The 18,009-nt window shown below is 43.1% G+C and overlaps 1 protein-coding gene across 11 annotated transcripts in view; it reads right to left on the bottom strand.

The window, feature by feature from the left end:
- SNX10 (sorting nexin 10) overlaps nucleotides 1–18,009 on the bottom strand; it is a 92,910-nt gene that overhangs the window by 27,278 nt on the left and 47,623 nt on the right. For 8 of the 11 annotated variants that reach the window (XM_079150704.1, XM_079150705.1, XM_079150703.1 and 5 more), the window contains one exon: nucleotides 10,481–10,524. In XM_079150704.1, coding sequence (XP_079006830.1) covers nucleotides 10,481–10,504 — 24 coding nt within the window. In that variant the 5' untranslated portion in view covers nucleotides 10,505–10,524. Of the gene's footprint in view, nucleotides 1–2,968; nucleotides 4,129–4,160; nucleotides 4,296–10,480; nucleotides 10,525–18,009 lie in introns of those variants that run through there. The other 3 variants (XM_079150700.1, XM_079150701.1, XM_079150702.1) reach the window with 3 other exon arrangements.

The raw sequence follows: 18,009 nt of genomic DNA, 5'->3' as shown, positions 1-18,009 counted from the left end.
ACCTGACTGGCTGTGCTTATGGGAAGTGTTACAGGTAACTTAGGAAGATAGACTCTAAAACTAATTTTTAATCATAAAAAATAAGTTCATAGCTTTCACAAATTTTAAATGCAGTCATTTCTTACTTTCACTATTGCTAAATTAAACTACACGTCATGTCTGGCAGATCTCTTTCTGGAACACAAATAAGGAAAGGCGGTGAAGATCAGGTGCAAAGTACACAATGAGAGTTGCGACTGACTGTGAGCAGCCCCACCTCACGGGAATATGCAGTGGTGACTTGCTATTAGAAAGATGAACACCATCTGTTATGTAAGACTTCTATTTTTAAAATATATTTACCATGTATTAAATCAATTCATTTTCATATATTTGTGATCCAGGTAAAAGAGATGTTTGAAAAAAAAAAAAAAAGCATTCATAGTGGTTAATTCTTGTTCCTTTTTAGAGATAAGAACAGGCAACAGGAGATGGCACTGAAAACAATACCTTTTTTAAAGTGTTCTTTACTAAGTTTGAAATATGAAAACATATACAACAAAAGAGTATTGTTTGGTATGATAAATTTCAATGTATAACTTGTTCACTCAGCAATCATGAATTTCCTAATTGGATTTTAAATATTTTCATTTTTGTTAAGATTGGGGCTTTAAGCTGAACCACGGGCACCTCTGTTTGTTTTAGCACATCCAAGAGGCAGAATGAGAGGCCCGGCCCAGGCTCTTTCCTGGTAGTCTATGCTTTGCACCCATCACCTGTCACTCTGTGTGTGTGTGTGTGTGTGTGTGTGTGTGTGTGTGTGTCTGTCTGTCTGTTTAAACTGTTTTCATCTTCTGGACAGAGCACTCCACTTAATTATGCAGATAATTAAGTGGGTGTTTTCAGTACAAAGTAGTTTTTAAAAGCAGCAAAGTAGTCCACATTTCCTGAAAATAACTTCTGTCCCCTATCAAGTACCACCTTCGAAAGCAATACACACTTGGGCCTTGCATTTGAGACTTCTGACCTACTGCTTGCCCTCAACATGTGGGCATTATGAGATAATGTGCCAAAAAGGTATATCTTAAAATCTTTTCACTGTGTATTTTTAAAATAAATTTGAGATAGAGAAAATAAAAATAAAAATAAGGTAGAGCAGTGCTGTGAACACTTAGGCCATCATTTCTTAAAAGCCTATTCCAACTTATAAGAGGAACTATAAAAATAATTTTAAGTGAAGTATCTATAATGTCCCCTAATTAAATTTGCTGTTATTGGGTCAGGGATAGAGTAGATCCTGCCCAAAAATTTAACAAAAGCAGAACCTAGGCACTCTGCTTCTGTGCTTTCAACCTCAGTATCAGGCGTTTGTATGCGTGCGCGCGCGTGTGTGTGTGTTAAAGTCATTTTCTTGCAGTCCTTTTCACATATACACAATTTTTAAAAGGAACCAATGAACAGAAAGATAAATAGGTTAGGAAAAGGAGAAGACCACGGGTCCAGAGTAGATCTTTTCCCGCCACTGCCTCCCCACCCTGCACACACTCAGGGCTGAATTCTGGCCTTCACAGGCCTTGGGCACTTTTGCCTTCACCAACCCTTTCCTCCACACAATTGCACTGGAAGGAAGTACAAGTATTACATATTAAAGCCTTTCTTTGACTTAAAAGTTCATTCTTCTCATTTTAAAAGGAATTAAAACATGTTCACAGTCCCTAAAAATAGTGTGTGGGCCCTGGCACTGTGCCTGATGCAGAACTGAAGGATGGATCCCAGTCACCAGGTCACATGGAAGCCACGCTCCCTTGGAGGATGTTAGCTGGGTCATTTTTCCATTGAAGAGGAAGATGTCCTTAGATAAAACAAAAAGGAAAATTAACTATTTCCAACAGCTCAGTGTTCCACTCAGTAGAAGGAAGACAGGCATCTGTTACTGAAATACTGGGCCTTCATCCAGATTAAACAAAAAGACAGAAACATATTTGTCAATTTGCCACAAATCTGTGATTTAAAAAAATTTTTTTCAAACTAAAACTATAAAATTCAGTTACTGCAATGCCACATACCCCAGGCCACCCAACATATTAATGAATGATGGTAGCAATGGCAAACAGCTCTTAAAAAAGTAAGGGCTGTCATTAACTTCTTGTTCACTGTCACCCCAATGTTAACACATACAAATATTGAACAGCATGCCCCTTTCTGTGGAAAGAGTACTGAATTTCTGGTCATGAACCTAGAAGTAAATTCTCACTCACATTTTAAATTATGAAGTTATTCACTAAGCTTTGGTTTCTACATCTGGAAAAATGGGAAATGGATGTCTGTCCAATCCTGTTTGTGAGATGGATCGAATTGCAAAAATAAAGGATATTTTTCATTAAGTGCTACAGGAATATGGAGTGTAATTACATAGGAAGGAAAATGCTGTTAGTATTGAGGTCTTTTCCACAGACACCAACATTAAGAAATTAACAAATCAATTGCAAATCTGTTTATGAAGTAAAAATCACTAATTTAAGAACCCATTGTCAGGCTGGTGCACACCTGTAATCTCAGAGACTCGGGAGGCTAAGGCAGGAGGATCACAAGTTCAATGCCAGCCTCAGCAACTTAGCGAGGCCCTAAGCAACTCAGCAAGACCCGGTCTCAAAATAAAAATAAAAAGGGCTGGGCGAGGGGTGGGAGGGGTGGGGGGAAGGGAAAAAATAACAGAATGAATCAAACAACATTACTCTATGTAAATTTATGATTACACAAATGGTATGCCTTTACGCCATGTACAAACAGAGAAACAGCATGTATCCCATTTGTTTACAATAAAAAAAAAAAAAAAAGGGCTGGGGATGTGACTCTGTATTTAAGTGCCCCTGGGTTTAATATTTGGTACCAAGCAAAACAAAACTAACAAATTTTAAAAATACAAATACTCTAGCAGCATGATTTTTCAGCAAAAGGTAGAGTGATCTAAAGATTTCACAATACTTACTTCACACAGGCACTTTATACTTGAAAGAGAAATAGACAGCACAGTAACAAATTAAAGAATCTCTTCCTCATCTCAGTGGGTTGGAGTTCTCAGACTCTATTATCACTCTAATCTTTATCTCAGGAAAGGTAGGTTGAATACATATTCTAAATCCATGCTAGGAAGAAAGGGCCTTCTAAGAACACAGTAATGCATTTTAAATGTACACTCAAAATTCATAATGGCACTAGAACTCCAATTTGTTTTTTCAATCCTGAAAGTTTTTAACTTGGCTTGAATGCTAAATATCACTATTCTTTTGTGGATGGTGAACTTTTCTTCCCTCCCTCTTCCCTGAAACATTACTGAAACCCCATGCACAGTCCAAGGCTGCTGATCTTTACACCTGTTGCAATTTTAGGGTGACTTTGTCCAAACACATTCAACCACCTTGCATGAACTTGTAGCTCCCATGGCTCCTTCCAGTCCTGGAAGCTGTCCCATGTATCCGGCTCTAGACTGATCCACCCAGAAGTCCCATAAACAATGGGTATCCACACCCTCCCACATCATTCTGTTCCTCACCTCAGTGAAGAGCATCCTCAACTACCCCAGTCAGAAACCCAACTCCCCAAGACTCCTCTCTTTGACTCACCCCCTCAAATCCACACTGACCAAGTCCCTCAGATTCCCCTCCATGGAGTCATCCACAACTCCATTCCCTCTACCTCTGCCTTTTCAAGAACCTCTTGTCCAACATTAATGTAAGAGCTGTTAACTGAGCTTCAGGCCCATATCCAATGTACCCTCCACACTAAGACAAGAAAACTCCAAAACATATCTGATGATGTCACTTCTCTGTGTAAAATCCACCAAAGGCTCTCCCATAATCTTCAAGGTCAAGTTCAAACTCCTTAGCTAACACAGCCTTTCAGGACTTCCCCACTACTTATCTCAAAAGCTAAGCTTATGTCCCCATGCACAACATGCCACTTCACACCTCTGTGCCTCTGAACAAGCCATTATCTCTGGATTACTCTCTGCTTCCTATTTTTTTTTAAACTTCTCTTCTACTGTTTTTCGCTAACTCCAATTCATTTTTCAATACAATACAATAAAGAAAACCTTATCAGATTCTCCTGGTCTAATTCATTTGATTCTCCTCTGAGCCCCTACTGCCTCTGGTCATGCCTTGGGCACAGTTTCTACTCACCACACCTTGCTGTCCTGAACTCTGATCACCTGTAGGTGCCCTCTACCAGGAGCTATGCACCTACAGAGCAGCTCATGCTGTCTTGTGAAACTTGAGTACCTAATGCATCCAGTGTCCTCCATTAATATCAGTTAATGAGTAAGTAAATGCCTGCAGGAACAAATAAATCGCCTGGGGGGCGGATTAAACTTCAGCTGAAATAAAACCTCATCCACGTGGGTTCTTGGACTCCATGTATTAATGATAAGTTATTTCACAGCTGGTCTAAAGTTTATCTTAATTTAACAAACCTCTTCCTCTAAGAGTGTGCCAATTAACAGCAGAAGGCTACGAGGGCAATGCTGAAGATCTATGAGAACAAACTGTTTTCAAACACCCTAAAGAACTCTAGAAGTACCTATTTACATAGAAATAATCGAAAATCATTCTGATATCTTCAATAACCTGGTCCCCTAAGACCTGTACCAGGCAACAATTCGTTAGCCTAGTTGGAGTTAAAATATGTACTTTGAATGTAATAAAAGTACATTTATTTTAAAATATTCTATAACTCAGATAAGCCTCTCCTCCCCCACCCTGCAATTAGTAGGAATTAGTGAAGTTTCACTACACTTCCAGCTATGAACAGCGCAGCCAGGCAGCCCAGGTTCACCTATAATCTCTTAATTAGACGCATCCCTCACGACCTGCCCACCATCCTTCAAGGGAATGTTGACAGCCTGTCAGCCACAGAGGACAGCCCCAGAGTTCCATACCTACAATCATATGGATTTCCTATGGAAATGGCTTCTGCAGCAGCAGTTAGTCAATTTAATAACCTTATTAAACACTTTAATGACTTCTTGGGCCTAATGACTATATCGAGTATGAAAGAAAACACCAGGCAGAGTAGAATTAAAAATTTAAACTAACTGATCCTTCCTGTTCTCCCTGTGAAAAGAGGCTTCTGAAGAAAGTAGACCCTTTGCAAATCTCATTCCTGTGGCCTTTGGTGGTGACCACTCTTGAATTTTGGAGACCCTATTTCTCCCCACCCCCAGTACAGGTTCAACCTTTTATCTATTTCTAATTTGCCTTTTTTCATAGCCCCGAGGTGAGATGAAACTCATAATGAAAAGAGCTATATTTACAGGGCAGTGACATGCACTAAGCACTCTGCTCACACATTTTCCTTTCATCTTTACAACAATCCTAAGTGCTCAGCAATATTATCATCCTAATTTTACAGATTTAAAAAGAGAGAGAGAGAGAGAGAGAGAGAGAGAGAGAGAGAGAGACTTCTAAAGCTCAAGCACTGACCCAAAGCCAAATGACCAGTTAAGGCTGAGCTGGGTGTCAAACTCAAATTTGCCATGTTCAAAGCCTGTATGCACAAATAGTTCTAGCTAAGTGGCTCTTTAAGCAACGGTAAAAACAGGGCAATGTCCAACTTCACTATAGTTGCATTGTTTTGGAAGAAAGATTATCTACTGTGCTATTAGATAAAATTCCAGTTTAACAAAATGCTTTTTTGAAACTCCATCGCGCCCACCCAGGAGACCACAATACACTTAGTCATTATGTTTGCTCAGGCTTCTCTTGGCTATGACACTTTTTCAGATTTCCCTTGTTTTTGAAGACCTTGACAATTAAGAGGAAAGCTGGCCAGGTTTTTCCAAGACTGTCCCTGAATTAGGATTTGTTTGGCATTTGTCTCAGGATTAGATTGGGGTTCTGGGTGTCTGGAAGACCACAGAGTTAAAGTGCTGTTTTCATCAGATCCTATCGAGGGTACATGCTGTCACCGTGACTTACCATAGCTGATGTTGATCTTGGTCACCTGGCCCTGTTTATCAGAGCTCTCTACTGTACAGTTACTTTTTTCATAGCTTAACAAATGTGAAGGTGAACCTATATTCACTAATTTTTTTCCTTTTTTAAAGATACTTTTAATTTAACCATCACAGCAAAGCATTTCTTGAAATCTATGTGAACGCTAAGCCGGAAGGGTTAGGTATTAAACTATAAAGTCTCTGTGCTCTCAGTTTTCTAAAAATGACATTCACATATTACCAAAAGAGTAGAGAGAAACTTTTATTCTTTCCTTAACACTGTTCCAAAAATGTTCTATAGTGAATAAACCTTTTAAAATCTAGAAGAAGGAAAAAAACAAAACAAAAACAAAAAAAAAAAAAAGGAAAGAAAGATCTTTCTTTGGGACTGACTCAGAAAGAAACAGAAACCTTGAGTGACTCTGACACAAATGTCATGCTCAGAATGACAACGGCAGCATTCTCTGGAAGCTGGTGTGTTCTCAGGAGGAATAATATTTCTAGCTGCTTTTCTTTTTTCTTACAGAAGAATGTGAATTCCCTGCTATGGAAACCATACTTTTTTTTTTTTTTTAATGGGAAAACTTAATAATTGGGTATAACATCAGGACTGAGAACAGTAAGAGAGAGAAGAAGAAACGGGGAAGAAGGGGAAAGAAGAAAAGATGTGGGAAGAAAAGAACAAATTTAGGTTTGAGGGACTGAGAGTGGCTTTTGTTTGTTTGTTTTTGTTTTTAATACTGAGGATTAAGCCCAGGGCCTCACACATGCTAGGCAAGGGCTCCACCACTGAGCTGCACTCCCAGCCCTCGGAAAGAGTGTTTGTCTTTTTTTGTAGTTGTTGCTGATTCCCTTCAAAATTCCCAGTGTCACACGACACGAGGAGATTTTTTAAAAAAATCTTTAAGGATGTTTATTGGTTTTAGCCCAGTCCATTTCCAATTAGTATCCTAATATCGAAATCACGCTTTCAGGCTGAGGATGTAGCTCAGTGGTAGGGCACTGACCTAGCTTGTGCCAGGCCCTGGGTTAAATCTCCAGCACCAAGCTGGTGAGGGTGGGGGCGGGCACAGTTTTCCCAGAGCAAGTCCAAAATGTTACCATAGGTCAGCATAAGCATATCTTGAACATATGAATCTTATCCCTAGAGGTCATTCATCCAAAATGAGATGGCGACACATCTCTCCTTGTCCCCCTCATAGCACCCTATCTCCTGCCTCGGTGGTGGGTCCTGGCAGTGCATGAACTCCCCTGGGCCGGTTCAGGCCTGCTCTACTCAGGGTATTCCCTGCCAAGGAACTGATGGTGCCAATAACTGGTAGTAGCTGTTATTCCCAGTATGGAGTATGTACATTTTGAAGGGGTGGGGGAATCCTTATCCTAAGGGAAGAGTGCAAGAAAAAAAAACAACAAAATAAAAGCAAAAAACTAAAACAGAATGTGACCATCACGATCCAGGAGAGCAAGGGAGGTGTGACCCCTGCAGTGAACTCAGACACAGATGAGGGGGGTGTCAGCTACCTTCAGGTCTCAGCCCTCAGGGAGGAGCATTCGAGCTACACCAGGCACTGAGCAAGCCCAGCACCTGCATGAAGGAGCAGCGCCCTACCAGGTTCAAGGCCAGAATGTTGGTCTCCATGAAACAAATCACGCCCTACTGGAGGAAGTTGCTCATTCACACATTGCAGAAGACGAGCTTCCACCAGGCTTGGGACCAGGGCCCTTAGTGGGGCAGAGTCATCAAACTGCTCAATCTGGACATTAAAAAACAAAAAGAGCAAAAATGCCTGACTCCACAAAAGACGCTGTCTGAAACGTATTTCCTTTCACAGCCACCTGCCTTTCCATTTGGATTCTGGGTTCTGTCTCATTAAACACGAGAGTTGATTCAGTTGAGTCCGTCTAATTATTCTTATTAAAATATGTAACCATAATATTTTAATTGTAAATTAAAGTTGCATGCATGAATGAATCTGAATTCATTTTAATTTTACAATGGCCCAATGCCAAGGCCTTTTTATGGGGAAGATCCATCAGCTCAGATACTGCTCTCCTGGGAATTCAAACCAATGTGCAAATGGAACGTGTTTAACTAACAAGGGAGACACTCACTCCCTTTTCTCTTCTCACTAGATTTATTATAGTAATAAAGCTGTTTTAACAAGAGAGACTGCATTTCCCAAATCCTTAAAAAAAAAAAAATACCAAACTTCTAGATTGGCACTACCAGAACCATCTGAACGTCAGGCTATCTGAACCTTGAACAAAGAAGGCAAATAGGTCTTAATTCACAGGCCAACTCCATGATTAATTAGTAAGGTCTATCATAGGTCTATCATATCTAAATGGAAAGTGACTATGAAAATATATTCTTGGTATAGATTCTAGAATAATCAGTGATAATGCATTCGACTCTTACATGGGTGATAAGGTGGAACCTGACTTCTTTTCCACTAAATAAAAATAGGACACTGGAAGGATCAACCAAAACTCCCCTATTCTAACAGGCATTGACTACTGGGTGCCAGGGTAGGCAGGGAGGTAGGTGAGGCCACAGAAAGCCTCTCCTTGATTCTAAGCTGAGGTTTGAAGGAGAAGGAGGCTTGACGGAGAAGCAGGTCACCACAGTATGGAAACTGAAGGAAAAGATGGTTCCAGGAGTGGGGAAAATATCTGAGAAAGTCCAGCAGTCAAGAGTGCACAGAGCATTCCAGGCTCCAAAATAAACTCTGAAATAAGGAGTAAGAAAGGCCCTGGTGTGGGGTAGCGGGCAGGAGGTAAGTCTAGAGAAAGAATCTGGCTTGAGTCCTGCAGGGGTTTTGACCTGTTACTAAGAACATGGATCAGAGGCCAGATCATCCTGGCTACAAGTAGAAAAGGGATGGATGGATGAGGAACTCTTATATATAATAGCACATCCATTGAGCCTTGGTACATTCATTTCTTGCTGAGAGGCTAAAGAAATTTTTGAACATTATACCTTTTTCTGCTTGTAATACTTTTTTTCCTTTTCCATTTAAGAACTTTCCATCTTAAAAGTCCTTAATGTTATAATATTAATATATGTGATAACAGCAATATAATTATTTATAAGAATGGACATTTTTGGTACTGGGGATTGATCCCAGGAGTACTTTGCCACTGAGCTACATCCCCAGCACTTTTTATTTTTACTTTTGAGACAGGGACTGACTGAGTTGCTTCAGGCCTCATTAAGTTGCTGAGGCTGGCCTCAAACTTGTGATCCTTTTGCCTCAGCCTCCCAAATTGCTGGGATTGTAACTACTCATGGGTCACCATGCCCAGCTCACTGAGAGACTTTAAAATAGAAGTCAAGTGATTAAACCAACCCCTCCCCCACCCTGAAAAGTTGCTTATAATTAGAAGAAAAAAACAAAAAAAACAAAAAAACCTTTGCTGCTCTCAAGGGTAGCCATCTTCATCCCAGCTCCCAGGATAAAAAATTTTAAATGTGCCTTTGGAACAGAGCTGGTGGTGGGCATAAGCCCACTGCCCTGAAAGGCCAGCCTGGTATTGGGAGACTGTGAAGATGTGTAGCTCAGATACTGCTACACACCCTACCCAAAGAAGGTCTGGACTCTCCAGGCAACTGGGAGGTGGTCTCTAGACCTGGGATGTTCCACCTGAGAGATTTAGTTGCATCAGGATTTGGCCACTGGACAGTCTGACTACATGACCATCACAGGTACTTTGGGCCATGCTGTATCTATTCTGACCTCCAGAAGAAACAGAAACTAAAGGCAGAGTCAGCTCTCTGTATCTGTGGGGTTCAATCAAGTACGGATCAGAAATATTGAAAAAAGAAAATTCCACATCTGTACTAAATACATCTAGACGTTTTTCCTCTGGTCATGTGTCTCTAAACCACACAGTGTAACAAATATTTCCATAGCATTTACATTGCATTTGGCATTATAAGTAATCTGGAGATGATTAAAATATACGGGAGGATGTACATGGGTCAAGTACTAGCTTGACCCCTAGGTGAAAGCTCAGGAGGCTAAGCTACACTCTGGAAGGGATAGTCATGCCTGAGCTCTGTGTGTGTGTGTGTGTGTGTGTGTGTGTGTGAGTGAGAGAGTGTTTGGGTGTGTGTGTGTTGGGGGGGGGGTCCAAAAGGTAACAGGCAGGGCAAAACTGAAACTAAAGGCACAGTCCCCTCGTTGTTTCCCAAAGGTGGGAGCCATTCAGGGATGAGTCAGTAGAGAAGAAAACCAAGAAGGCAGACCAGAGGGAGATAGTCATGAGAAAAGATGCTCTGGATAAGCGGTGGGTAACCAAAATGTTCTACAGCTTAGTCACTGGAACCAAAATGAAAGTCACAGATGCTCCTGTGGTAGGGAGTGGGGAGCATGCAGGAAGGTGGGTCACCTGTTCTTCCAGTGCTCTCCTCTAAGATGCCACCGGTTTATTGTCAGTGAATGAAGAACTAACCTACTGTGAGTCAAAACACTCCGGTTATTTACATTCAGATTTATGATGACATACCTCTTTCTGTTGTTCCGGAAACATCTTCACAGGACCTGGTCAATCTGAAAAATAAGATGTCAACACTGGTGACATGGAACCTCCACACTGGAGTAGACATGCCTCTCGTGGCCTCCCACGGACCCTCACAGGGGAATGTCTAATCCTCCCTCGCTCTCATCTTCTAATGATCTGATGGACATCAGTCCACACTGGGGCATGGGAGTGTGGGCCGTGGCCAGTATAAGGCAGTTGAATAATGACAGGTCCTCAAATTGTAAGGCTAGTCAATCAGGCCAGAGTCAGAGCCTAGAGATGTTGGGGAGGAGAGAGGCCATGAGATTTTGGGAAGGGGAACCAGCAGGCAGCAGTGAGACAGGAATGGAAAGGATACCCAGAGAGATCCACCACTGGGGAAGCCCCAATATTTTTACTGGAAACTCAAACCTTCAAGGATCAGGTTATTCCTGTGACATTTAAACTACTCCAGAGGTCAGATGAGACTTGGTGGGGCCCAAATAGGGGTGAGAGTCAACCTTGACTGGGACCTGCCAGTCAATGCAGCCAGCCTGTCATTTGACTCTGCACCCTGCATGTCCCTGGGGTTGTCTATTGATCTGTAAACACCACTTAATATATAAGCTCATTGCAGTTAACACTGATCCCTGCTTTAAAAATTCAATTCCCTGTTGCAAATTGGTGCAGCAACTCTGGAAAGCAGTATAGATTCCTCAAAAAACTTGGAATGGACCCACCATTTGACCCAGTTATCCCACTCCTCAGTTTATACCCAAAGGACTTAAAATCAACATACTACAGTAATACAGCCACATCAATGTTCATAGCAGCTCAATTCACAATAGCTAGATTGTGGAACCAACCTAGATGCCCTTCAACAGATGAATGGATAAAGAAACTGTGGTATATATACACAATGGAATATTATTCAGTCATAAAGAAGAATAAAATTATGGCATTTGCTGGTAAATGGATGAAGATGGAAAATATCATACAAAGTGAAATAGGCCAAGCCCAAAAAACCAAAGGCTGAATGTTTTCTCTGATAAGTGGATGATGATATATAATGAGGGGGATTGGGGAGGGGGAGCAGAGAAGAATGAAGGAACTTTGGAGGGTATAGAGGAAAATGGAATGGGAAGGGGTGGGGGAAGGAGAGATAGTAGAATGAAACAGACCGTATTACCCTATGTATATGTATGATTACATGAATGGTGTGAACCTACATTGTGTACAACTATAGAAATGAAAAGTTGTACCCCATTTGGGTACAATGAATCAAAATGCAGTCTGAAAAAAAAATGCAGTCTGTAAAAACAATTTTTTTAATTAAAAAAATTCAATTCCCTGCCTCTATCCACTTACGTATATGTTGTTACAATTGGTTATGACTGTAGGATCGCTGTTTCCTTTATGTTGGTAAGTCTGAACCCATTTGCTAGATACTGTCATCCACAAACCTTCCCAAGTCTTTACCAGTGTCTTGGTGCTGCAGGGAGCTTGTACGAGGAAGCTGGAATCCAACAAGCTCCAGCCTCCAGACCCACATGGAGTCACTGACAAGATAACCCCAACTGGCATGGAAAGGAACGCCACAGAGAGCGAACCGCCCTGTGAGCGGCGGGCAGGCAGGTGTCCAGGGGAAAGGAGGTTCCTCTCTCCTAAAGAAGTCAGTGCAATCTAGAGAAAAGGCAGCGAGAGCCGTGGAATCTCAATGGTCAAGGAGAATAAGGCACTGCCAGGAGAACAGAGGTGACAATGACTCACACAGAAGATGAAAAGCATGATGTATGGTCAAGAGATGGTGACCGGACCAGGTCAGCCCACAGAGGGACAGAGTTCTGGGAGGGTGCAGTTGAACTGTGGCTGCCAAAAAGATATGTCCGAGTCCCAACTCCTGCGACCTGTGAATGTGATCTTCTTTGGAAAGAGGGTCTTTGGAAATATGAGGTCAGGGATCTCCAGGTGAGATCACCTGAGATGAGTGGAGCAGACCTTAAATCCAATGATGAGGGTCCGTATGAGAGAAAGACGAGGGGAAGACACTCACACAGAGGAGCTGGCCACGGGAAGAAGGAGGCAAAGGAGGAGGAGGGCTGGAGACACAAGCCAAGGGCACCTGAAACCACCAGAAGCTGGAAGAGGCAATGGAAGGATCCCCCCTGTAGCCTCCAGAGGGAATGTGGTCCTATTGACACATTGATTTTGGACCTCTGACTCCAGAACTGTGAGGGAATAAATTTCTAATTTTAAGCACCCCATTTGTAGTAGCAGGAAGGTATTACAGAGAGGACCTCTGGGGAGCAGACTGGAAAGGCAGGCCAGGGCTGAAACCAGGGTGGGGAGCATGTGCATTGGCTCATGGGTTCACTCAGCAAGCACAGACGGAGCTGCTACCACGCACCCTGCGCTGACCTAGAGGCAGGACGCACAGTGGAGAGCAGAGCAGACTCAGAGATCCAAGGTCTACACACTACATCATCCTACAAGGTAGGACGATGTGAAAGGACCGGACATGGCACACTGCAACAAGAATGGAAGGACACGCGACACGATGGAGCCAGAGGCAATCAGGCCGAGTGAAATGAGTCACAAAGAGACAAGCACTGATGAAGCCCCCAGAGTGGTCCAATCCTGAGACGGAAGCAGAGTGGGGGTTGCCAAGGGCCAGGGAGAGGGAGGACAGGAAGTTCTTCAGTGGTAGAGTGCGTTTCACAAGATGAGGAGTTCTAGCGAGGGGTTGCACAACAACGTGAAGTTTCCTTTTTTTGGGCAGTGGGGGATACCAGGGATTGAACTCAGGGGCACTCGACCACTGGGGATGAGCCACATCCCCAGCCCTATTTTGTATTTTATTTAGAAACAGGGTCTTACTCAGTTGCTTAGCGCCTCGCTTTTGCTGAGGCTGGCTTTGAAGTCTCCATCCTCCTGCCTCAGCCTCCCGAGCAGCTGGGATTACAGGCGTGCACCACCACACCCAGCTGAAACTGATTTTTTTTAGTTGTTTATGAACCTTTATTTTATTCATTTATTTATATGTGGTGCTGAGAAGGTTCTTAATACAACTGAACTACACACTTAAAATGATTGTGAAGGTCTATCTTACATGTATTTTACCACAATTAAAAACAACTTTTTAAAGAATGGAAGGACTCAGAAGAGGGAGGCTTTACTGAGAAAGCAACACTTAAGCCAAGACCTAGCAGACTGAGTGTTTTAGCCAAGGAAACAAACGGGGAGAGATGTTCCAGGCTGAGGGGACTGGCAGAGGATAAGGAGGAGCACTCTGGGCATTTGGGTTACCAGAGGAGTCCCGTATGAGAGGAAAGCGCGACTTCCCATCTTCTCAGGTTCTGTGCTCCTATAAACCACATGCTGCACGCGGATGTCCCTCTGCCCAGGTGGACCCTCCATCCACCAACCTCCACCTTCCAGTTACCCCACTAACTCCCCTCTTCTTCCATGATTCTGCAAAAAACCACTTCCCCTCTCCTGCCCCAACTCTCTGGCCCCATTACACAACCAGGTTGTGCAGTTCCCTACTTACGTTGGTTGCATCATGAGATCTATATAGTCTGTCTCCCCATTTGACCGAATTTCTCCAACAGCACAGATCTGTGCTTTTTATGTAACTGAACTTCACAATCATCCTGTTAGTGGGCGGGGTTCAGTATCCTCATTCCACAAGTAAGAAAACAGAAGCAGAGGGATTCAGCTGCCCAAGGTCTCCAAGTTCAAGTCTAGTTTCCTCTCAAGCCCACATGAGTCCCAGTTCTGGTCCCTCCAGTGCCTGAGGCTGCCCTTGTGATGGTGTGATATAAACAAATGGTTCAGTGTTGGGATCTTTTTTTTTTTTTTTTTTTGCGGTGCTGGGGATTGAACCCAGGGCCTTGAACACGTGAGGTAAGCACTCTACCAACTGAGCTATATCCCCAGCCCTAGAGTTAGGATCTCCATTCTCCCCATACAGCATGAGACTTCCTCACCCAGGAAGGAGGTGGAGATGGATTCATAACCAGCCTCGTGGTGGGGAGGGCCTTTCTAAGAGTAGGGGAGGCAAGTATAATTTTTAAGAAAACAATTTTTGTGCCTTTCTTTCCTTCGCTGTTAGGACTAGTCAATCCTCAAACAAAACGCTTGACCCTGTCTACTACCTGCTGGATACAGACCAGGTTCGAAGAGCCGGGAGCCTGAGCTAGGGAGAGAGACAGCAAGTAAATGCACCTTTCTGGTATCTCCCTCCATGGACTGCCTGCCGTCTTGCTTTGACACCACCTCCTGCAACGCATCACCCCAGTCTTATAGCCATGGTGACAGCATGTAACCTTTTTAATGTTGAAGAGACCCACCATGGGATAACTGTGCCCAGGGAAAAGCTACCCTGTTCCTTTTCCACTACAATTCTGCCCCCACAGAAAGCTATTACTATAGTTTGGATCTTAACTGTCCACCAAAGATCCACATGTTGAAGATCCGGTCTCCACCCTGTGATGGTATGGGGAGATGGTAGAACCTTTAGAAGGTGAAGCCTAACACAAGGAAGTTGGGTCACTGGGGGCATGCCCTTACAAGGGACACTAGGATCCTGGCCTCTCTTTTTTTTTCACTTTCTGACCACCATAAAGGAAGTGTCTTCCTCTCCCACACCACATTCCCCCCATGATGTACTGTCTGGCCATAGGCCCAAAAGCAATAGAACCAACTGACCATTACTAAAACCTCTGAAAAAGTGAGCCAAAAAAATAAATAAATAAAAACCTTTCTTCCATGAAATTGGTTATCTCAGGTATTTTGTTACAGTGATAGAAAGCTGACTAGCAGTTATTTTACAAAGAAGTTACAGATAACAGACTTGCTATTCAGGGGAGAGAGGGTGAGACAGGAACCCCAGGGAACACAGGGGGAGAGGACCGGAGTACGGAGAAGAGTCTAGGCCAGTTTCAGAAGTACCTAAGAAAACAGGGTAAGAATGGTGGCTACTTCCAGGGGCTTCCAAGAGCTGTGTTAATTTGGAGTCCTCAGAAGGTTATCACCTACCCTTCAAGAAGAAAACCTCCTCACCTTTGTACCCAGTTCCTGTTCAGAGGTTCCTCCAGAGTGCATTGAGGAGGGAGCTGTACTCTGTTCATACCTGGGCCTTACTAGTTCACTGCCTAGCAGGAGAAAGTCTGGCGATGGTGGGGAGCTGGTATTGTGGCTATCTTCTTGCCCCTGGGAGATGGCCCAAGGCAGCAAGGGCCCCACAGAGGCCCCTGGGACACACAGAGGAACTGGTCCTAGTACTATGGTTAGTAAACACCTCCCCACCCTTACATAAACATAAAATTGATATAAAAAACCTTGAGAAAATAATGAAAAAATAAGCACATGAAAATTTAAATCTGTGCATGTTTCAAAATAAAAACAAATAATGAAAATAACATAATAAATAACAAAGGACTAATTTTTTTTAATTTATGAAAAATTCTTACATATCTATACCAAAATATTTCTGTAAAGAAGTGAGCAAAGCATGGGTGTGGTGGGCAGGCCTGTAATCCCAGTGGCTCAGAAAGCTGCGGTAGGAGGATCCAGAGTTCAGGGTTAGCCTCAGCAACTTAGCGAGGCTCTAAGCAACTTAGCAAGACCCTGTCTCAAAATAAAACATAAAAAGGGCTGGGGATGTAGTTCCATGGTTTAATGCCCCTGGGTTCAAATCCTGGGTACCAAAAAAAAAAACAACCTAAATGAAAGTTCACCTCACATCCATTAGAATAGCTACTATTTAAAAAAAGAAAGAACAAAATTAAAGAGTGTTGAAGAGGGTATGGAGACATCAGAACCCCTGTGCTAGTAGGAATGTGAAATGGTGCAGCTGCTGTGGAAAATAGTACAGCAGTTGCTACAAATATTGAAAGCAGAATTACAACATGGTCCAGCAATCCCACGTCTGAATCCAGACCTGAAAGCAAGATCTTCAAGAGATGTGTACACCCATGTTTACAGCAGAATTATTCACAATAGCCAAGAGGTGGAAATAACCCGAGCATCCATCGATGGATGAGTGGATACACAAAATGTGGTATATACGCACAATGGAATATTCAGCCCTAAAAGGAAATTCTGACACATGCTACAACACACATATACCTTACAGATATTATGTCAAATGAAAGAATCCAATCACAAAAAGACTTGTCCTTTATGATTCCACTTAGGAAGTTTTTAACAAAGTCAAATAGACAAAGAGCAAGCAGGGCCTGGAGATGAGGCGGAAATAGAGCATTCCTGCTTACTAGCTACAGTTTTAGTTTTATCCAGAAAAAGATCTAGAGAGCTGTTGCACTGCAAAGTGAACATGCTTGACACTGCTGAACTATACACTTAAAAATGAGTAAAATGGTAAATTCTATGTTATGCACTCCTTACCACAATTAAACATAAAAAGGTTTTGGAAAAAAAGGTCAATAATCTATTTAAATGTTTGGCCTTCCTATTAATAGAAGTGCAGATAAACACAAGATACACGTCAGTCTCCATTCACATGGAAGTCCAAAGAGAGGCGTCTAGAGACAGAATGTGGAGCGCTGGTTACTTAGGGCTGGGGAGTAGAGAAGCGGGAGCGGAAGTGATAACGAAGAGGTTCAGAGTTGTTTCTTTCTGAGGTAATGAAAATATTCTAAAATGGACTGGTGATAGCTGCACATATCTATGAATATACTAAAAACCACTGAAGTGTACGCTGAAGGACTGGATTGTAATGGTATAGGGGTCATAGCTCAGTAAAGCTATTTTTTTAAAAAGTGCTACCTGAAACCCTGAGCTGCCCATTTTATTATTGGGCCTAGTGTACACAGCAACCTGTTCCTTGGAGCCACAATGTCTGGCCAAGCTGAGGTTTCTCCAGGGAACACCCAACCCTGGGGTTCCCCCATCGCCACCTGAATCTGACCCCATCCTTCCTCTGCCATCTCCTCTTCCAACCCTTCCTTCTGTTGTGTCTCGGGAATTCTCATCTGAGAGCCGAGCTGGTCAGTGCCCACCCCTCTGGGCGGCTTTGTCTCCGCTAGGCCCCGGCTTCTCCACTCTCCCCTTCCCTCTGAGTTCCTCTGTTCTGTCCTGCCAAACCCATGGCTGGCAAAAGTGGCCCCAAAAGTGGCTGGAGGGGAATTTCCTCAAGGGAGTGCCCCAGACCCTCGTGAGCCAAGGCCGGCTGGGATTGCAGAGAGCAGCACCACACACCAGGGCCATCAGGGCAAAGCATTTTGTGGGGGAACTTACAGAATGGCTGCAGTGTCACTCCAACAGACAGAGAGCTGCTCTACGGTGAGAGAAGATGCCTGGGCAATGGGGTCAGGGCAGAGAGTTTACATGAGGGTGTGAGGAATTTGGCCCAGGGCCAGTTTCAGTGTCTTGGGTAAGGACCTCAATTCCTTTATCAGTGCCTGGGGATGTTCGAGGCCCTGGGCTCCAGACACCTGCAGCTGAACAGGCGTGAAGCAGTCAAGGCACTCTGGTTTTCAGTCAGGACACAAAAAGGCAGGGAAACCAAG

The sequence above is a fragment of the Sciurus vulgaris genome, assembly GCF_902686455.1.
Source record: "Sciurus vulgaris genome assembly, chromosome: 8".
NCBI classification, from domain to species: Eukaryota; Metazoa; Chordata; class Mammalia; order Rodentia; family Sciuridae; genus Sciurus; species Sciurus vulgaris.
This window is presented reverse-complemented; position numbering and strand designations above follow the sequence as displayed.